At 41.4% G+C, this 21,207-nt stretch overlaps 1 protein-coding gene across 1 annotated transcript in view; it reads right to left on the reverse strand.

Moving 5' to 3' along the window:
- Window positions 1-14,411, reverse strand: part of znf385c (zinc finger protein 385C) — a 96,134-nt gene extending 81,723 nt beyond the window's left edge. Inside the window, exon 1 of the mRNA XM_053515065.1 lies at window positions 14,347-14,411. Coding sequence (XP_053371040.1) covers window positions 14,347-14,404 — 58 coding nt within the window. The 5' untranslated portion in view covers window positions 14,405-14,411. The remainder of the gene's footprint in view (window positions 1-14,346) is intronic.
- Between the last annotated feature and the right edge of the window lie 6,796 nt (window positions 14,412-21,207).

A 21,207-nucleotide genomic window follows, 5' to 3' on the forward strand; every position in this document is an offset into this window, starting at 1 on the left:
TTTTACTTCGCTCAAACGTACAGCCATAATCTGTACTTTTACTTCAGGACATTTCTGTATGGCACTGTGTTACCCATCACAGGTGTGTGTAGTATCTGAAGCAGGAATTTGAAGCCACCTACTGACTATTATGTGTAATTGGGTGACTTGCATTTCTTTCAAGACACACCTAATAACGAAACAGGTGTTTCAAATCAGAAGCAGACTCTGTCTGGTTGCAGACAGAGAACAAAAAACAGCACGGTTACACTCGGGAACTAATACAAGCCTTGTGCTTTTGATACATAAGTAAATCTGAGGATGCGTCCTTTTCTATTTTTAATCAAGTACACATGTAAATGAGGGACTTGTACTTTTACTTTTTACTGTACAAGATTGGTGTACTCTGCCCACATCTGCAAAACACTAACAAACCAAAAACACAACGACATGGGTAAGTCCTTAAAGCTCGTTTCTGATTGGCTACATCAAGCAGAAGCAAGCATGTGATGGCTAACTTTCCATTTTGCATTAATATCGGTTTGTTTATGTGGCTCTCCCCTTTTAAATGACAGTGACCATACCTAATTGTTCTCTTTCTCTGTTTAGCTACACATGATCCAGACTTCCTCTGCCCTTGGACCTGTCTGACTCACCGTGGTGCCCCGCTTCTGGCTGGAGATCTCGTCACACGAAGGCCCTGTGTGGTCTGCTTGGGATGTGTGTGGTGACTGGAGTAATCATGAAGACAGGTCGGACACAGCAGATGCAGACAGCTGTTCGCTGATGACTTGGGACTGCAATCACTCAATAGGGAGAAAATCCCACAAACAGTTTTGTACCTGAGCCTCAAATAACCAAAGTGGACCTCGTGCTAACAAACACCTCCCTTGTTATACCGAACATCTAGCCACCTAACACACAGTATGACTCCAGATCAATCCCTGCTCTTTGATATTACCCCGTCCTCATTTGGGTGATATCAGATAGCTGGGATTCCATGATGAGTCTGGTTCCTATCTAGGTTTCTTCCTGTTACCATCTTAGGGAGTTTTTCCCCGCCATCGTCGCCCTCGGCTTGCTTATCGAGGACAATTTGATAATTTTGATTTGTACACATTTCAAACTCATTTTTCAAATTTTTTATTAAGCTGCATTATGTAAAGCTGCTTTTCGACAATGACCAGTGTTTAAAGCGCTATATAAATAAAATTGAACAGTCAGAAACGAGCTTGTGATTTCAGTTGGTTCAAAAACAAGCATGTGATGGTCAATAAGGAATACCGCATTATGTTTTAAATTAACATCATAGTGTGTTTTGTTTTTCATTTGATCAGCGTTTTGCACCTTAGGGCCAACATACATAAATTTTTTACATTTTTATTAGACTTGGTCGAACAGCAACCGCTAGTACATATAATATGCATGTGCCATTTTCTCTGTGCTAACAAATATTAAAGGTCCCGTATTTTACACATTTTTTTTTAACCAAGGTTTCACGTCTGAAAGTTCGCTTGGTCATTTTACAGTTGTTGGAGTTTAGTTTGTACCAATTGCATGCTGAGAATTTTCATTTTTAGCAAAATCATCCTAAAGGTCCCTAATGGTCATATTTCTGTTTTACACTATTATTGGTTAGTGTGTTAATGCTCAAGCTAAAAAGTCTCTCAGATAATGCATTTGTTTAAAACAATTTTTTATTTAACTCCTCCTCCAAATGCGTTGTTTCAATGTTTATGCAAATGAGCTACTGCTGAGCCACACCCCTCCAGAGAACTGCAGAACTGAGCAACAAAGCTGGAGAAGGGAATCTTCTTAGATGAGGTCACAGTAGGGGAAAAAACAACCGGCTTGTTTAAGTCCTGGCCAAAACCCCCCCAAAAAAAGGAACAATAAGCACATTTGGAGACTCAAGAGTTTGGACACATACTGAAGAGCACACTGGAGACTCACTTAAACATATAATAAAAAATATATACTTAAAAGTGAATTTTGTATAATAGGTGTTCTTTAGATATTTTTTTTTTCAGTTCTTCGCCCTTTTCTTAGCATTTTAATTTAAATCTGTAAATATTCAATATTTTTTTCAGGGTAACACTACATTTTGCATTGTTATTTTTTTCCAGTCATTATATATATATGATATTTTTCGCCATATCGCCCCCCTCTGGTTGGGAGCTGCAGTAGAAAACTAAATCTTCTTAAAAGTCAACATTTCCATTTGGCATTAAAGAGCGATGAGAGAGATGAACAATGGATTGATGATGAATACAGAAAAAGATACAGAGACTTTATTTAGTTACCAATTGTATTGCCCTTATGGATAGCCATGCTAATGTTTTGCTAGCAAAAACCTAGATATGTATCCTGTCTCAGGGCTCGTGGTGCGATACTTCTACCACATCACTCGTCCCTGCTTGGGTCTGACCTCGGGAAATATTTAATTACGAAACACAGTCTAAAGAAAACCTCCCTTCTGCCTCTCATCCCCATATAGAGGCTTCTCTATACTACCAGCCCACACACTAACACTGACACACAGTTAGCCATCGCTTCTTTAAAAAGCTAATAGAAGCACCCACACAAACACACACACACACACACACACACACACACACACACTTCACTGCTTCAGCAACAACAAGGTTCTCCTCTTCGTCTTTTTTTTTTTTTATCAATATATTTTTTTTCCTAAAGCTAACGCCCTTCACCCTGAATCCTCTCCTCTCTGCACAATGTGACTGTGATTCACACAGCGGTGGCCGAATCGCACAGTCGGGCACAGAGAGGAAAAAAGAGCAAAAAATAAAGTGTGAGAGAGAAAGGAGAAAAGGAGAAACGCAGAAGTAGCAGACGGATGCTGAAAAATCAAGAGCGTCTTTCGGACACGACCCCTGAGTGAGTCAGCTCGGTCCAGACGTCACTGCCTCCTCCAGGGCTGTTTAGAGCCGCAGCGCCTCGCGGGCATCTCGAGCGCTGGGCTCGGGGTCGGGTTAGGCGAGCCGGAGGAGGACGTGTGTCCTTGAAAGGCTCATTAACACTCGTGATTAACAGATCGGGGCAATTCCACGCAAATGTCAACTAAAGCACGGAGAGAGAGAGAGAGAGAGAGAGAGAGAGCACAGGGGGGAATAATATCTAAATCGCCCACTTGGGTCTATATTTAACTTTGTTCATTTTTAGTTTATTCTGATGGTAAAGGCAGTGGGTTTTTACTGTCTAACCGGCCCAGATCTTCAGTCTGACGAGGTTTTAAAGACGTTTTTCTCTATTTAGAGACATGATCCATATCCTTTTGGTTTCCCCAAAAAAGCTCTCCATTCACAAAGCAATGTAGCAGTATTATACAACATTAGCATTTCCTTATTGTCTCATAAAGGAGTTTACAGTACGTGAAAACACGTACAGTGCTGTGAGAAAGTATTTGCCCCATCCTGATTTTTTTTATTTGTTTTTACATACTTGTCACACTTACATGACTGAGATTATCAAACAAAATTTTATATTACACAAAGATTCATTTATTCATCCTCTATGTTGTTCATCCTCTATGTTGTTCATCCTTTTTTGTTTACAGAGTCGCGTAGGGCCTGAAGCCTGTCCCAGAAGACTTGAGGCGGGGTACACCCTGGTATCCATCAACAGCACACAAACACAAATACATACACACAAAACCAGGCAATTTGGGTAAATCAGAATATGTCTCTGGACTGTAGGAGGAAACCGGAAAACCTGGGGGAAACCCACCAAGCACTAGGAGACTAGACAGAGATAACCGGAGTAAATACAAAATGCAGTTTTTAAATGACAATTTTATTTGTTAGGGGAAAAAAGCCGCCCAAACCTATCTGGCCCGATGTAACACGTTATATTATAATCAGTTATAAGGTTTAGGGGGCACTTACTTTCTCAAATAGGGCTAGACAGGTTGGGACAGCTTTTTTCCCCCTTAATAAACTCCTTTTGTTTATTTATTCGGGTGCAATATTAAAATTTGTTTGATAATCTTAAACATTTAAGTGTGACAAATTGGCAAAAAAATAAATTAAGAACTCACAGCACTGTATAAAGAAAAATTATTTTAAGATTATATATAAATTATTTAATTCACAGATCTGATCCAGGATTCTGCAGCAAGGTCGTTACAACCAATACCATCGCAGGGTACACACATACTACAGGCAATTTTGAAAACTTCAATTAATCAAACCTACATGTCTTTGGAATGCACGGGAAGAACATGCAAACTCCATGCACACAAAGACAGGAATCAAGCCTGGCTGGGAATCGAACCCGGACCCTGGAGGTGCGAGGCACCAGTGCTAACCACTACACCACTGTGCCACCATAACCATTTCCTGTTTCTCATTAATCAATCTACCTACAGTACTTGAATGTGAAATCAATCATGCACATATTATGTAAGGTTTCGCCTCATGTCACTCAGAAAGGTTTTTTTTTTTTCGAAACTCACTTAGAGGGTTAGCCCCGTGATCCTGCTTACAGAACACGGCCAGTTTAACCCTCTTGGCTCCCAGGCACAGAAAGCCGTGACATAATCAGGATTCAGGAACGATTACCTTTACAAGTCATCTATGTTCTGTATACAAGGCTGTCACGCTAGCTAATAAGGATAGCTATGCTTATACTACGAGTGCTGTTTAAATCAAACTGCACTCGAAAATACTGTACTTTCTTGAAGGACCGACCTTGACGTCTTAAAGTCTTCATGATGGACCGGTGATCCTCATTCTCTTCACTTCATTACACGATTCAGTCTTTGTCATTTCACTGTTAGGAATTAAAAGGTGTGTCGAAACTTTTGACTGGTGCTGTATTAAGAGGTCAGTGGCTTAACCTGAAATAGCCATTATCATCCTGTCATTGTAAGCTAGGTGCAGAATACACACACACACACACACACACACATATTGATCAAGGGATTCGACTGATTCTAAAGACACAATGAAGCCCATCAGCTTAGTTTTAATCAACCTTGTCACCCTCAGTTTATTACATCCTGACTATCTGCCACTGCAATCGGCTTCTCCCTCTCACACACATATACCCATTCTCTCTCTCTCTCACACACACACACACACACACACACACAGAGAGGGTATCGATTCCATCAGACTCTTTTTCAGTTCAGTATCACAGTTGATTAGCGACGTCCATACCTGAGACTTCGTCACGCTGATCTGAGAAACGTCTTCGATCGATAGGACGTGTGTGTGCATGAGAGAGCGAGTGAAAGGTTAATAGGGTCAGGTTTAGACGCTGAATGTACGAGGGGTGTTCGAGTCAAAGCAGGACTTTTGGTTGTGCAGGATAACAGAACACAGTTATGAGAGTAAAAACTCCCTTTATTTCTTTATATAATCCCCTGATACACTAATGCACTTATCACAGTGTTTCACTAGTGCTTGGATACCATCAACATACAATGTTTTCTCAGTACACCGGAGTCACGATCGGTCTGTTTGTCTGATTCATGCCTGAAACGCTGGCCTCCCAGGAACTCCTTTGATGGTCCAAACATGTGGAAATGGCTTGGAGCGAGGTCAGGACTGTACAGGGGATGTGGCAATAACTCCCAGCCGAGTTCCTGTAATGTGGAAGTGGCGTTGGTCTCTTCCGCAAGTTGGCAAGCGGTCGCGCAGTGTTCAGAAAAAAAACTGCAGTGGGCTCCAGGATCATCATTCACAGACATACGGTCTTCTCATCACCGTACTGTGCTTTTGAAAATGTCAATCAGTTTCACGCTTTATTCACAAGAAATTTCATCACCAAGTCCCAGTTTGACTCGAACACCCCTCGTATTACAAGGTGGGTGTGTAGATAGCTAAAGCATGCAAAAGTGAAAGAGACAAAAAAAGAAAAAAAGAAAAAGATTAGGATAAAGAGAGGAAGGAGGAGGATGTGAAGGTGATGAAGATGGAAGAAAAATTTAAATAATCGCATCGACGCTGTAACGGTTAGAACTGCATTTTCAACACGATGAAGTGATTGCAACAGTTTTCCGAACCGCCTTTTCAAAATAATGTTTAAGCACTTTGAAACGAGTGCGTATTCAAACCACAGACAGGATTCATGTGGACACAGTGAATCTTTTGACATTGCTCCACCATAAGCAAGATCCAATTTTGTCATTTCATTTACTTAACATTTTTTCTGGCTGAACGGATACAGATGTCTGCAACTTTTCCTACTTAAACTCACTGCAGTAGAATAATAAAATCACTGTTTACGGACCTTTTACCATCACACTGGACATTTACATTTGACTCGGAACAGGGGATAAGAGTCAAACAATCAATCCTCTTTAATCAAACTCTGTCGTAAATCATGCTTTCAAATAAACGCTTCCATTGGATGATGAGATTTAGAATAATCGTCTCAGAGGCGCTGCAGAAAAAAAAACAATCTGGCATCTCCCTCATATTGGTCGGTGTAATCGATTACGCAATTTAAACAATCTATTGTTTCTAACGCAGAATATACAGGACGATTCACTCAAAAGAGGCCCTGAATATTCTGTGACAGTATTAGTGATACAGATACTCTATCAGATCGAAGCAATCTGAACAAAACAACATAGAATGTGTTCCTCCAATGTGTATATAGAGCTTCGAACACTGGTGGTCCCATAAGGCGGGCGCCAGAAAGTCATCACGCCGTTTAACGCTTCACTCACTCACTCGACTTTCCACAAGGATGGTGGTAAGCAGTGTGAATTCATATTGAGGACCTATGAGAAAGAAATATGTCGGTGTTCATGACGTACCTTTAAAGAAAAGAAAAGGAAGGAAAACATCCAACGTGAAAATACCGCAACCCCCCCAATATCCTTGCTGATACGTTGAAGCACAGCAAGCGCTGCGTCGAAATGTATCTGGCATAAAACGAAGGTCGCGTCCAGCAACGCATGTAATGCAATTGATTACTCATACATCAAGGTATGACGCAAACTTTTATTTTGCTTCAGATTGCTTTATTATAGCATTTGTGAGGCACCCTTATCCAGAGCAACTTACATTTGTATCTCATTATACAGTACATCTGAGCAGTTGAGGGTTAAGAGCCTTGCTCAAGGGCCCAACTTGTGGGGTTTGAACCTGAGACCTTCCGAATCATAGTCCAACACCTTAAACACTGAGTCTAACAAGGCGACTTTGACATCTTGTTAGAGAGAGAAAGACAGAAAGAGTGAGTGAGATATACTGTAGAGAGACAGGTTGTGATCAAATTCCTCACAGGCTCCCGAACATTATTTTTCGCGGTAACTCCAGAAGTTACTATTCGCCCTCCTCACCGAGGTACCGCCCCGGGGCAGTTCACCCACAGCACACAAATATTTCACCTGTGTAGGTATCGACACCAAGTCATACAGACCTTCAGTTTAGAAAAAGCTGTTTCTTCTCCTACACGGCTATGAATGAACAGGCAGACTGGCATGCACACACACACACACACACACACACACACACAAATACACAGGCAAAAATGCTGATGAGGTAACAGTGTGTTCTTTCATACAGAAGAATCCCGACGGGATTAGAGAGAGAGGTGCCGTACCTGGTCTCGCTCACTCAGCCCTCTATTCATGTGTGTGTTATTTGTTTGCGCGTCGCATGTCCGCTCACAGAAGCGCACTGTTAGGCCCAGATCTGCGGTGCTGCTTTGACGCATGTGGTGTGTGCGAGTGTGTACTTGAGCAACACCCATCTGTTTAAATCTGAGCCAGAGTTGAATTCTTTGGCTTCACATATACACACACACGTATACCTTTGAGGCCGGACGCTCGTGCATCAAACACTTGAGACTGTGAAGGCCGTTTGGTTAAAGGGTGTGTGTTGAGGTGTATGGAGGGCGCAGTCCCTTCTGTCTGCCAGGCAGAAACAGAGGGGCCATGGTGCTGTAACATTCGCCGCGAGACCTCGGGGTCGCCTCCTGCTGACTCCGTCCTGAGCTCCAACAGGAGGGTGGTGGAGTGACGGCTGCTGGAGGAAGTCTACTACAGGAAAGGGCAGGTGGTGCAGCGTACACGCTCATGCAGGTGTCACACGCAATGTGCTCACCAACGCACATGCACAAATGAACAGAGTCAGAGATTTGACATTTACAAGCATTGTGACCCCTTGAATGTGTGCTCTGGTCTCCATGCACTGGACTTGTTCGTCCTGTACATCCGACACATACTCGATTAGATTGAAAACTGGGGAACTTGGACAAGTCAACATCTTAAAAAACATAATTTACCGGTATAGTCCATTGTCTTTCATTGCTCCACGGTCCAGATCTGACGTTTAGATGCCCGCTATAGAAGCCTTCATGGGATCACCATGGACACTGTGACCGGTCTGCAGCTACCCAGCCCAAAACACAGCAAGCTGTGCTTCAGTAATCAGGCCTTCATGTAAATCAGTGTGTCTTGGGCACGCATGTCCCTGTCTCAGCTTGACCAGCTACAAAGTGCATAAAGATATAACTTGGTTGTTTATGTAACAATCTCAGCAGCAACTCATTTCCCCTCTGGTCTGTTCCGACCACCAGCATTCTATTCAGCATCACCAGTATACTAATCACCGGCCTGATCATCTGTCATCATCTGCACCTGTTTCTCACTGGTTCATGCCTTAAGTTAGATATTTTTTTAAATGCTTGAATGATTCATCGGTCACTGTGTGGCTTATCAAACAAAAACCATTCCTCTGAATCTGATCAGGTAGAGGGACTGGACTGAAAATGAGAGCCAAACAAGAGCTGAAGAAATCCTCCAGGAAGCCTGAAGAACTATTCCTCAGGTCTACATTAAAAATAAAAAAGGGTCTGGCACTCTGGAAACAAAGAGTCTTTTTAGAATCTACTGACTTTAACTATGGCATATGACTCGTGTATTTACTATGGCATGTGTTGGCTGATTTGTATCTAAAAACTATTTTTTTCCATTTTACTCCCACTTTCCTAGACAGAACTTCTGCCAGTCTGGAAGAGTGAATGCGAATGAGCATTTCCTAAAAGACACATGAAGATGGCTATATAATCCACACGAAGAGTGTTTGAACATGGGTTTGCACCATGGGTTCGTATCTTCAAATGTTTGTAACTCAAATGTTCGTATGTAGGGGACTTACTGTACTGGTGAGATATTTACTGTACTTTGAAGCGGAGTAAAAGTAAAAAGTATTCTCTAATAAAACTAATCCAGTAAAAGTACAGATAGGTGAAATGTTCTCTTTAGGTACAGTAGCAAAGTAAATGCACTCAGCTACAACCCACCACTGGTTATGAACTCTTGAACCATTACAATGTCCTCATATCACTGAGCGGATGTGCAATTAGTGCTGAGTGTTGAAGGGAGGAAAAAAGTCAAACAGTTACAAATGTGCTGTTTTTGTCTGTATGTAGCTCGAATCCTCACACATACTGTACATTATTACACAAGGCCAGAGGATTTGTCTCTTAATTCTGTCTTTTTGTGTTGGTTTTCCTGTTACTGCTTTACGAGCTATAAAGCCACCGGGAAGTCGTTCGGGTCGACGGCTGTGTCTGTCCTCACCGGAGTGCGTGCGGTTCGGTGGCTCGACCGTCAAAAGGTACATAATTAGCAGGTCCATATCCAACAACTTTGTCTCTGTTGTTGCTTTGTCAGGCAACTTCCTGACTTGCACATTCTCTCACACACACACACACACTCACAAGCTTTTTAAGTAACTGGCTTCACAAAACACTAACCTGCCAACACTTAAAATGAAACTAATGAAGCTAACATAACAGAGCACGACTAAATAAACATCAGTTATTTCTGTGAAGGGGAAAAAAGAGACGTCGCAACGGCAGTCGTAATGGCGGTGGAAGAAGTTGTTTTTTTTCTCACCGTGATTTCCTTGTGCGTCTGGCTTGACTAGAACTTTATAGTCATACGTCAGCCAAGACGCTGGAGAGACGGACCAAAAACATGCTCAAAATGAAAAAAAAAAACAGACATTAATAAGTGTCATTCATCCATATTGTCTCTAAGGGTGGCCACATGAATTAGGCTTGTCTGGCGCATTAATATCACACTTATCTAACAAAAAAAAAGATTTTTAATTATAAAGTAGTTATATAATTTAGAAACAGGCAGCGCGGTGGCTTAGTGGTTAGCACTTTGCACCTTCAGGGTCTGGGTTTGATTCCTTTCCAGGTTCGATTCCCGCCTCTGTATGCATGAAGTTTGCATGTTCTCCCTGTACTTGGTGGGTTTTCTCCCACAGTCCAAATGAATGCAGATTAGGCTGGTGTTTCCAAATTCGCCCGTAGTGTGCGAGTATGTGTGTGTGCCCTGTGTTAGATTGGCAGCCTGTCTAAAGTGTACCCCGCCTCGTGCCCTAAGGCCATGTCCACATGTAGCCAGGTATTTTTAAAAACGGAGATTTCGTCCTCCTGCGAGGACAGTTTTGGTAGTTTGAGCTTTTGGAAAACTCCGTCCAAAGTAAAGATTTTCCAAAACTCCGTTTTCAGTGGTGTTGTGTGGACAAGGGAAACAGAGATTTTGGCTTGTTGTCACCTTGCGCCGATGATGTAATCGTCTGTGTGCTCGTCTCCTTGATTTGATGTCAGCTTTGTTTATGATGATATTTTGTGCAATAGTGGACGTACATACAGTAAACTAGTGACTGTGTTAACATTGCGTACTAGACTTTTTACTTATTTTAATAAACAGAGCTACCTGAATGTACTACTAAGCTCACTGCTGCTACATATTGTACCAAACTCAGATGACACAGACCCCGCAGACGAGACCCGTCGGACTTCTACAAAGCGCAACAAGTATTGACGTTTTGTCTAGGCTTCTGATTGACCCCTTGTTGATTAAGGAGGCTCCTAACAGCATTTAACGGGGCGTTTTTTATGTGGACAAAGATATTTTTTAAACGTAGGTCGTGTGGATGGAATTATTTTTATAAACGAAGAAGAAAAATCTCAGTTTTTAAAAATACCCGGCTACGTGTGGACATGGCCTGAGTCTCCTGGGATAGGCTCCAGGTCCCCTGCCAAGTGTTGAAGGTGAAGGATTAAGCGGTATAGATGATGAGTGAGTAATTTAGAAACAGGACGCAAGTTACTATACAATATGTGCGACAAAGCGACAGGGCAGAGGAACAGCAGTCTTAACCCAATACGAGAGCATAAATTGTGTTTGCCCTGCCAGAGACTGAGTGCAAATTAGGTGGCTGCCCTTCAATTCCCTATAGCAGAAAAACATAATTGTGTTCCTTTTCAGTTTAAATGGTGCCTAACGAGAACCCATAGACATGGAGTAGTCATTATACAATTACCATGCTAGGAAGAGCCTGAAAAATAGGTTAATCAGCTTCTCGAAACGTGTCTATTAATACAACCAAAAATGAGGCTATTTGTGCAAACTGTAGGCAGAAATTCAGGTTTTATTCAGTGTGTGCGCTCGTGTGAATGGTGAGATGAGTGTCAGACACGGCGCAAGACGTAGATTACATAGAGGCCTGATGTAAAGTCATCAGTCCACCCCTCCTGGCGTGTTTTAGGGAAACCAGAGATTGAAGATGAGATCTAGACGGACAGTTATTTCACACACTCCTTTCACAAACCTGTCAGATTTACAGTCACAGCACGATCAGGATTTTATATGTATAAAATCTGTACTGTATATCTTGGCATTTAAATTCAATCCATTCCAGAGGTGAGTTCTCGAGGCGAAATTCTGTATTGCAACAAGCGGTTTAAAAACAATCTAAACATTTAGAAAAGACATGTAAATGAAGTAAAATATGAAATAAATAGACATTAAACCTTACTTAACCTTAATTTATGATTCCTCTTGGCAGCGGCCAAAAGACTTAAAGTGGCTCCCTTTTTTTCTTGCTTAAGTCAAGTTGGCTTTTATTATCATTTTAACCATATACAGTTAAGTACACAGTGAAATGAAACAATGTTCTTCCAGGACCAAGGTGCTCAACGGCTCCCGGAAATCCGTGCAACTTAGCCGGTGTTCGGTTTGGCTTGGTTCGGTCGCTCGTATGCCGGAAATGCTTTGTACGCCGAAGCAAATTTCTTGAAAAATTTCCGTTCTTAAGGCGAAAGGCATTCCTATGCCAAGGTACCACTGTGTGTGTTAATAGTAATAGGTCTTGATGTCTACGTAGAGAGAGAATGGAGGACGGAGGAACTACAAGATTTATGGTAGCATGCTCTACAAGCATGGTAGCAGTGCTGTCGCTCTGTAACTTTAATCAAAACCTTCGACACCATCAGACCTCCTTTAGTCTGATAAACATGTTGCATTCTGCACTCGATGGCAACCGAACTCTACATTCCAACAGCAAAATTGTCCCTTCAGTGTCACTCACTTTACCCATGTGAAGTTGTGGACATGAACAAACGGATTCTATGATTTTCATCCATTTTATGAGCAGCGGTTAAGTCAAACCGGGACTTTTGATTGTGCCGTTTAACAGAAACATTCATGAGAGTTACCGTAAAAACTCCCTTTATTTCTCTTTAAAATCTCCTGCAACACTCGAGCACTTATCCCAGCGGTTCACTAGTGCTTGAATACCACCAAGGCAGAACATTTTCTCAGGACACCAGAACCCTCACTGGATTGCCTGCTTCACGTCTGAACCGCTGGCCTCCCAAAAACTCCTATAATGACCCAAATATCTGAAAATGGCTTGGAGTGAGGTCAGGACTGTACGGGGGATGTTTTAATAACTCCCAGCCGAGTTCCTGTAATATGCAAGTACATGTAGGGTTTGTGAATGATTGTTTGTAGAGGTTCACAAAGACAAATGTGTCTCTTCTTATCTGTCTATTTTCATGGATCAGAAGTTGAATATTTACTGAAACGAATGCAGTGTGCTCCGAGTCAACTCGACTAGGGTCGTCATTCAGGGACGTACGGCATTCTTTAAAACGTTTGCACCATTCACATGTTTTACTGCGGCTAAAAGTCTCTTCTCTGTACGGAGCTTGAAGTCTTCTGTAAATGTCAATCAGTTTTACCGCTTCACTCATAAGAAATTTCATCACGAGTCCCGGTTTGACTTGAACGGACCTCATATTTTACTGTGCTGCATTGCACAAATGCTTATGAGATTCTCTAAGATGTCCAGCACTACAATAATATACTATTCCACTATTCTATTCTTGTCAATTCTACCTGTTGAAAAAAAAAACATTCATGCAAAGGTCATGAAAATCATTTTATTTAACAGACCTACACAAGATTACAAAAGGTTGATGTAAGATCTATGAATGTGTAGTTTTGCAATAAGAAGCGGTAGAGTAGCTTGTTTGAACACTAGTGCTTGCTTGTTTGATTGACTGAACAACTGAATTGGCTTAGACAGCGCTTGTGCCATTGAGTCGTTTACACACAGAATCACTCACTCATCGTCTATATCGCTTTATCCTGTGTAAATGAGGACTGGAGCCAATCCAAGGAGACTTAGCGCAAAAGGCTGGGTACAACCTGGATAGGGTGCCAATCCCTTACAGGGCACTCACGCACTCATTTGTGAACGTTAACCAAATAAACCTAATCTGAATGTCTTTAAATTCTCAAACTCCATGCACACAGACCCGAGGCGGGAATCGAACCCTCGACCCTGGGGGTAATTCAGGAAAAAATGGAATGTAGAAGCATCCTATGATTACTACCAAGCACAAACCTGAGAGATACAAAACTTACTTCTACCTTTGAGAAAAGAAACACTTCATCAGTTTTAAGTAAAAAAATATATACACACACCAAACGTGGAAATTTGGGAACACCAATTAACCTAACCTCCATGTGTTTGGACTCTCCGAGGAAACCCACCAAGTACAGGGAGAACATGCAAACTCCGTGCACACGGACATTCTGGACATGGTTTGGAAAAAACAGATTCATCCCATGATTACTACCAACCATAAACCTGAGAGTTGCGAAACTCTACAGTAGCTCTTCTCTGATACAGTAGAATGGATTGCATCGATTATTCTAATAAACTAAACCAAATAATAAATAATAATCAGTCAGATACATCAATAGAGATTTACCCAAGTCCGTGCATTCACAAATTCTACAAGTGCATGACTTTTTTCTCCTTTTCTCCTCGTTTTTTTTTTTAAATAGAAAATATTCGAACACTTTTGCCACATACTGTACTTTACTCTCTTTTCTTAGTCCCATTTGTATCCTATAAATGCACACTGAACAACCCATCCAAAAAAAATCATAAGAATATAATATATAAATAAAAATGTCATGCATAAAACTTAGCGTTTCACATCAGACCAACTTGCCCGCGCGCGATAATAATCACTCATGCAACTGCGCGTGCTCCCGCGCGTGCTTCTTACCGCGAGCGTTTCTTTCCTCCGCGTGCTCCTCCACCACCGAGCCCAACATCACTAACATGCCCAGCTGCGCTTCCTCTCACAGCGTGAAGCGAGATGACGCGCTCACACACACACACACACACACACACACAGAGAGAGAGAGAGAGAGAGTGTGTGTGTGTCGCGCTTCTAACCGAAGACCCGCGTGCGTCATTGCGCGCGCCGACACACAGCAACTGCTTTCACATTCAAAGCAAAACATTATACACATGTCTGATAACTCCCACTTATTATTAAATAATTAGCGTTAGGAAAGAGTTTTTACAGGGTTAAAGCCAAAAATAAGCTGATCAGCTTTAACGTAATTATTATTATTATTATTATGCAACAAAATGTTGTAATAATAATTACTCCATATGGTATTGGTTTCCACTGGATTGTTGGCTAAATATTAGGGGGAAAATGGACAAAATTGATCCAAAGTTCCTGGCAAGATTTTGAATCTACTGTCATTGCATCTTATTACAATCAATGGAAAGAGAGGATATAGTAAAGTTTATTTTTACACCTTGTTTACCTAAAGTCGTACTTCTTTCATCGTCAGCTATAAACACACCTCGTGTTCAGTAATATTCGGAGAGTGAATCACAGATAGGGAATCTCATGAGGAAAAAGTCTATTTTTTGTTCTTTCTTTGTTTCGTCTTAGAATTACCATACCGCTTTAAAATTCACTTCAGCGCTGTTATTTTAGCTGCGAAAAATACAGGGTGTCCCAAAACCTTTGACATCGTTTTCGTAGTCTAACCTCATAGCCAATTCTCGCTCAAATTTTAACGAGATGTGTAAAAACTTTAACAATAAAAAGTTTCATGTTTTACTTTTGGATCGGCCGTGCCAGTCATAATGATGATGTGCTGTTGAAATGGCCACCACATTCACCTGACTTGAACCCTTGTGATTTTTTTCTTTTCCCTTTCTGGGTCTCTGTGAAAGGACTGGTCTTTATCGCCTCTGTTGCTACAAGCCTAGAGGAACTCAAGCAGAGAATCATTAAGGCGCTGGAGAATGTTACGCAAGATATGCTTAAGCGTCTTTGGCTGGAGCTGGACTAACTTTGTGTCGCAGGCGGTGCGCATATTGAACATTTGTAAAGCTTTGTGAAATTGGTTATAAAATTTATATCTGTTTCAATGTTTTTTTTCAACAGGAAGCCAATTCAACTCAAGATTCGATTCGATGGATTGGCACCCTGTCCAGGATGTACTCTGCCTTGTGCCTAAAGTTTCCGATGACCCTGTACTCAGGATAAGCAGTACAGAAGATGAATGAATGAATGAATGAATGATTCTAAACATCCCAGAACCCTATTTCATCCAGACTTTCATTTGTTCCAAGCCCTCCATGACGTCTCCTCACACAGCTTGACAATTCGACAAACGCAATTAGTAAACCTCCAGTCAGTGTTTTGCTCCTTCGCAAAATGAAATTCAATATGAGATATGAATGATTCTGTGTCAGATTTTTGCCCGTAACTTGTCTGGACAGCGAGCTAATTAGCCCGAAGCCTGAGCTGACCTTCGCTCAGCGAAATACATTCATCCTGACTAAGTCATCTGATAAGAGGTGTGTGCAGTTCCACGGCTTTATCCATCTCTAAATAAAGCTAGCACTGGACTTTTGGTGACCCATAGTATCAAATAAGGACACACGCTTGCCTTAATACTTGCAGCGTACATGTTATGGCTTACCCACCCACAGAGTGTTACATACTGTACTGTATGGCAGGCGTGGTACTTAGTTACAGATTCATTGTTATAATAATGCCTCATACATGTCAGAGTTGACTTAAAGGGCACATATATAGAAGTAGTATGTCATGTAGTAAAGCATGTCCTGCGTTTTGTCAATTTCAGGAATGTCATTCTATCTATAACACTAAAGCAACCTGTAGGGGTGGCAGTGTGGTGGAGCAGGTAGATTAGATTGAATTACCAGGGCCGTTCAAATCAAACCGGGACCCGTGTTAAAATTTCTCGTTAATGAAGGGTTAAATCTGATTGATGTTTACAGAAGACTTTAAGCACAGTGCGAGATTCTTACTGTAAGTAAAACTGCTGCTTAATTAATTCTAATTCTTCGTCCGAACGCCTTGTGATGGGGTATTTTAGCAAAGAAATGACAAAATTTTCTCGCCTATTTAACTGGCTAGTGTCAATCACTATTCAATACATTAATAACAATCTGCTGACCGTTAATAAGACTCGTGGAGTATGGTCCAATCACATGAGCACAAATATTTAAAAACAATATTTATTCGCTAAGAACAAAAGTGGGAGGGTTCGGGGCGCACAGTGCTGCGCCTCAAGGATGATCTGAAAAAATCCAATTAGACCTCAGCCTCAAATCACATGCTTTTCAAACATTTACGTGCTTACATAGACAATTGTTTGTCCGGGTACAGTCCTGGTTCGACTCCTTTATTTGCTGTTTTGGCTAAACTGAAACTCAGAATTTTCAGAATGTTGAAGGAAATAAAGAAACCCTTTTATTCCGCACATCATTCAATGCAAGCAGTACATTATGAGTATAATTGAGAACAGCTCAGAAATTGAGAAATTTAAGAAAATAGAACACAGTTATGAGAGTACAAACCTGCTTTATTTCTCTATATAATCCCCTGGTGCACTAAGGCCCCTTATCCTAGTGAAATTTCATCACAAGTCCCAGTTTGACTTGAACACTCCTCGTAAATCATCATCTAAATTCGGATCTAAATTGGCATCTCTCTCTCTCTCACACACACACACACACACGTGTGAACAAACACAAGCTTGCAGCATGGACACTGTCCAGCAGCCCTGTTGTCAGTTGTGTGTATGCCGTTCTCGGGTCGTACTGTCAGCACGTGTTTGATAGATGCGATTGGAAACACACTCCACTCCCCTGTGTACAAGTCCTTTGACATTCTGCTCAAACAGCAGGGAGCAGTCAACCAAAATAAACCCAGAGAGAGAGAGACGGTCAAGCACGAAATACAATCTTCCCCAACCGACCAGCCACGCCATACCAAAATCAAACACACACACACACACACACACACACACACTCAGGCACTCTCTCTTCTTTTTGTTTCTCTCTCTCTGTGTTTCACATAAACACACACTCCCCGTAATCAAAATGTGTCCAATCAGTCCTGACTTTTCCATTTGACTCACCTGGTTTCCACAGCAACGGGCTGAAAAAGTGCACATCAAGCTTTCAAACAAAGGGCACTTTCAAATGCAGCTTAATGGAGCCTTTTGAAGGCCTGTGAAAAGAGCAAAATGAATAGATGGAAAGGAAGAATTGGGGGAAAACAGATAAATGTATGTGGTTGATTAAGTCTCGTGTGCCAACCAAATTTACTGTATAAAGTGGAACATCTTACATTTGGATTAAAAAGGTGAGTTTTGAGAGGATTGGTTGACTTTTCAGCTGAGAAGGCATGAGAGCGTTCTTGAGGTTTTTGCAGCAAGTGTGTAAAGGCTGAAATATTTATTTTACCACAAATTATGACAGGTCACAATTCAGGATAATATCGGGATAAGGTTAGTGGTGGAGTAGGGTTAGAGGTAGAGTAGGGTTATTGGTGGATTAGGGTTAGAGAGAAGGGTTAGTGGTGGAGTAGGGTTAGTGGTGGTGTAGGGTTAGTGGTGGTGTAGGGTTAGTGGTGGTGTAGGGTTAGAGAGTAGGGTTAGTGGAGGAGTAGGGGTAGTGGTGGATTAGGGTTAGTGGTGGTGTAGGGTTAGTGGTGGTGTAGGGTTAGATAGTAGGGCTAGTGGAGGAGTAGGGGTAGTGGTGGTGTAGGGCTAGAGAGTAGGGTTAGTGGTGGTGTAGGGTTAGTGGTGGAGTAGGGTTAGAAAGTAGGGTTAGTGGAGGAGTAGGGGTAGTGGTGGTGTAGGGTTAGAGAGTAGGGTTAGTGGTGGTGTAGGGTTAGTGGTGGAGTAGGGTTAGAAAGTAGGGTTAGTGGAGGAGTAGGGGTAGTGGTGGTGTAGGGTAAGAGAGTAGGGTTAGAGGTAGAGTAGGGTTAAAGGTGGAGTAGGGTTAGAGAGTAGGGTGAGTGGAGGAGTAGGGGTAGTGGTGGTGTAGGGCTAGTGGTGGAGTAGGGTTAGCGGTAGAGCAGGGATAATGGTGGAGTAGGATGAGTAGTAGAGTAGAGTTAGTGTTGAATTAATGTTAGTGGTGGAGTAGGGTTAGAGGTGGAGTAGTGGTAGTGGTCGAACAGAGACAAAGCTAGATTAGGGTCAGTGGTTGATTGGTTAAAGGCAGAGCAGAGTAGGGTACAGACACTTCACTTTATCAGTGACAAACACTTCATCACTTCTCAATTTATTTAAAATCATTTCAGCTGTTAAACTAAAAGTGCTCATCCTGCACATGATCGTGGATCAACTTGTACAAACATGATAAGTGATTTGTTATTAATTGACTTAACCACAAATTGTATTTTCATTCAAGTGCTTAGTTTTGACAGGGTTTTTTGCACTAATTCAATTTAAATTTGATGCTAATTAAATTTCTCCTAACAGTTAACTGAATATAACAACAGTTGGACCAAATTAAGTCATGATTGACATCTTTGGATGTCAGAACTTTCTCAGTGCTTCAAAGACGTTTTCCAACGTTCAAAGAACTTTCCAACGCTATACATGTGAAGACACGTATAAGATAAAATACCTGTTATTTGAGTATAATTCACACAGTTTACACAAACATATTGTGGTCCCATTTTCAAAATGCGCCTTGTGCAACCGCCAGGGATACCTTCTGCACTGTGTGGTGAATTCCTGCAGAGCGCCAAATGCAGTTTAGTCATTTTAAGCTAAAAGCATTTCAGAAACACACTGAGGTGTCTGTATGCGTGTTAAGAGGAAACAGAGTGAGTCAGTGATTGGTGAGAGCTGCTCTTTGTGTAGGAGTGAAACATAAAGAGCCTCATTTGATTGCACTTGTGAAAAACACGCATCTGTGCTTTTCCCCATATGTGTGTATGCGTGTGTGTTTGCGATACAAGCAATTACCAGCAAAAGGAAGAGAAAACATTAGTTACATCAGATTACATTTTCACCCTGTCTCTTACACGTCAATGTCTCTTTCTCGTATAAAAAGATGTACAGTAGACATACGGTATGAAATCAATTAGAAGATAAGAGGTTATATATACGGTTCTGCTTGGACCCTTTTCTAAAGGGACGTCCAGTCTGTAGAACTGACAGTTTCCCCAGTGGGACAAACCAAGGACCCTTTAGAGTACTAGAAAGGACAGTGTATGTAGGATGAAAAGCTGATGAGATGGATCTAAATATGTGCATCTGAAATTTTGTCAGCGTTAATAGTGTTTATATTGATTGGTTGTTTTAAAGTAGGTGGAGTTTAATTATACCAATTGCATGCTGAGAGTTTAAAAAATCAATTAATATTTTTTTTAACAGTTACACGTTTTAGAGCTAGGGTTAGACTGATTTTATGTCGCTTCTTCTCCAAATGCAGCATTTCAGTGTCTATGTAAATGAGCCACTGCTGGGCTACGCCCCCATCTTAAAAGAAGTCACAAAAGGAGGAAAAATTCTTATTCCAAGCTAATTGAAAAAAATTGGAAAAGAACTCAGGGGGCGACACAGTGGTTAGCACTGTTGCCTTGAACCTCCAGGGTCCGGGTTCGATTCCCGGCCGGGTTCGATTCCCGTCTCTGTTTGCATGGAATTTGCATGTTCTTCCCGTTCTTTGTGGGTTTCCTCACACAGTGCAAAGATATGCATGTTAGACTAATTGGCGTTCCTAAATTGCCCGTAGTGTGTGTGCCCTGCGATTGATTGGCACCCTGTCCAGGGTGTACCCTGCCTCATGTTCTAAGCCTCCTGGGATAGGCTCCAGATCCCTGTGACCCTGAATATAGGATAAAGCGATATAGAAGATGAGTGAGTGAAGAACTCAGGGATCAGGGAATTTCCTCATGCTACCAGAACAAATCTCACAATTTTAATGTTCAAAGGTTCTGTGTAGACCCCTTTTAATGTTCTATGACAATCGTTAACGAAAAGAAGCTTTTTAAAAAAAAAATCTAAACAAGCAGTCTTCTCTGATCACATTTATCATGGTGGATCATAAGCCTATTCTGAAAACACTGGACGCATACCATTTCACATACTTCATTGGGATGCCAGTCCATCTCACGACAGCCTTCCTAATAAACATCACATTTACTTTTTTCTTTTAGGCACAGTTAAATGTTCATTCAAGTGTATAACAGTCCCTACTCTTCTCAGGAACATGTTTACTAGCAGCTCTGACACACACCTGCTGATACTGTGCCCCTTCAGGTTAATTAAACATGTCGACTTGGAATGATGTGCCGCTGGAAAGCGTTTCACTGTGACCTCAAGATCAAATGTCACTCTGAGATGATGCACCTTTCACTGGCCCACCAAGAGCTCTTAACTCCAGCATTATAACCAGCAGCAGCAAGGTTGCTTTGAGTGGAATTATCTAATCCTCCTACACATCCACACGTAAAAACTCACACATTTACAATCCCTACACACACTGTAAGTGTCAAAGGTGTAAGATATTACTGAGCTGTATGATTAGATTTTTGAGATGAAAAATGACTCGGAAAACATTCAATAGCTTTAGTGTTAGTTTATCATGTTTCAGGTTTATATTAATAAGTATATGTACAGTATCGTATGTAACTGCAACTGTAGAACTTTTATTATTTATTTTTGCCATAGTGGAAAATGTTTACACCGTCACAAAGTGCTCACACTGGAGAATCCTTCCATACAGACTTATTGGAAAGTATTTTACAGTTTTTTCATCCAGATTAAATAGATTCTGTTAC

Source organism: Clarias gariepinus, chromosome 16 (genome assembly GCF_024256425.1).
Source record: "Clarias gariepinus isolate MV-2021 ecotype Netherlands chromosome 16, CGAR_prim_01v2, whole genome shotgun sequence".
NCBI lineage: Eukaryota > Metazoa > Chordata > Actinopteri > Siluriformes > Clariidae > Clarias > Clarias gariepinus.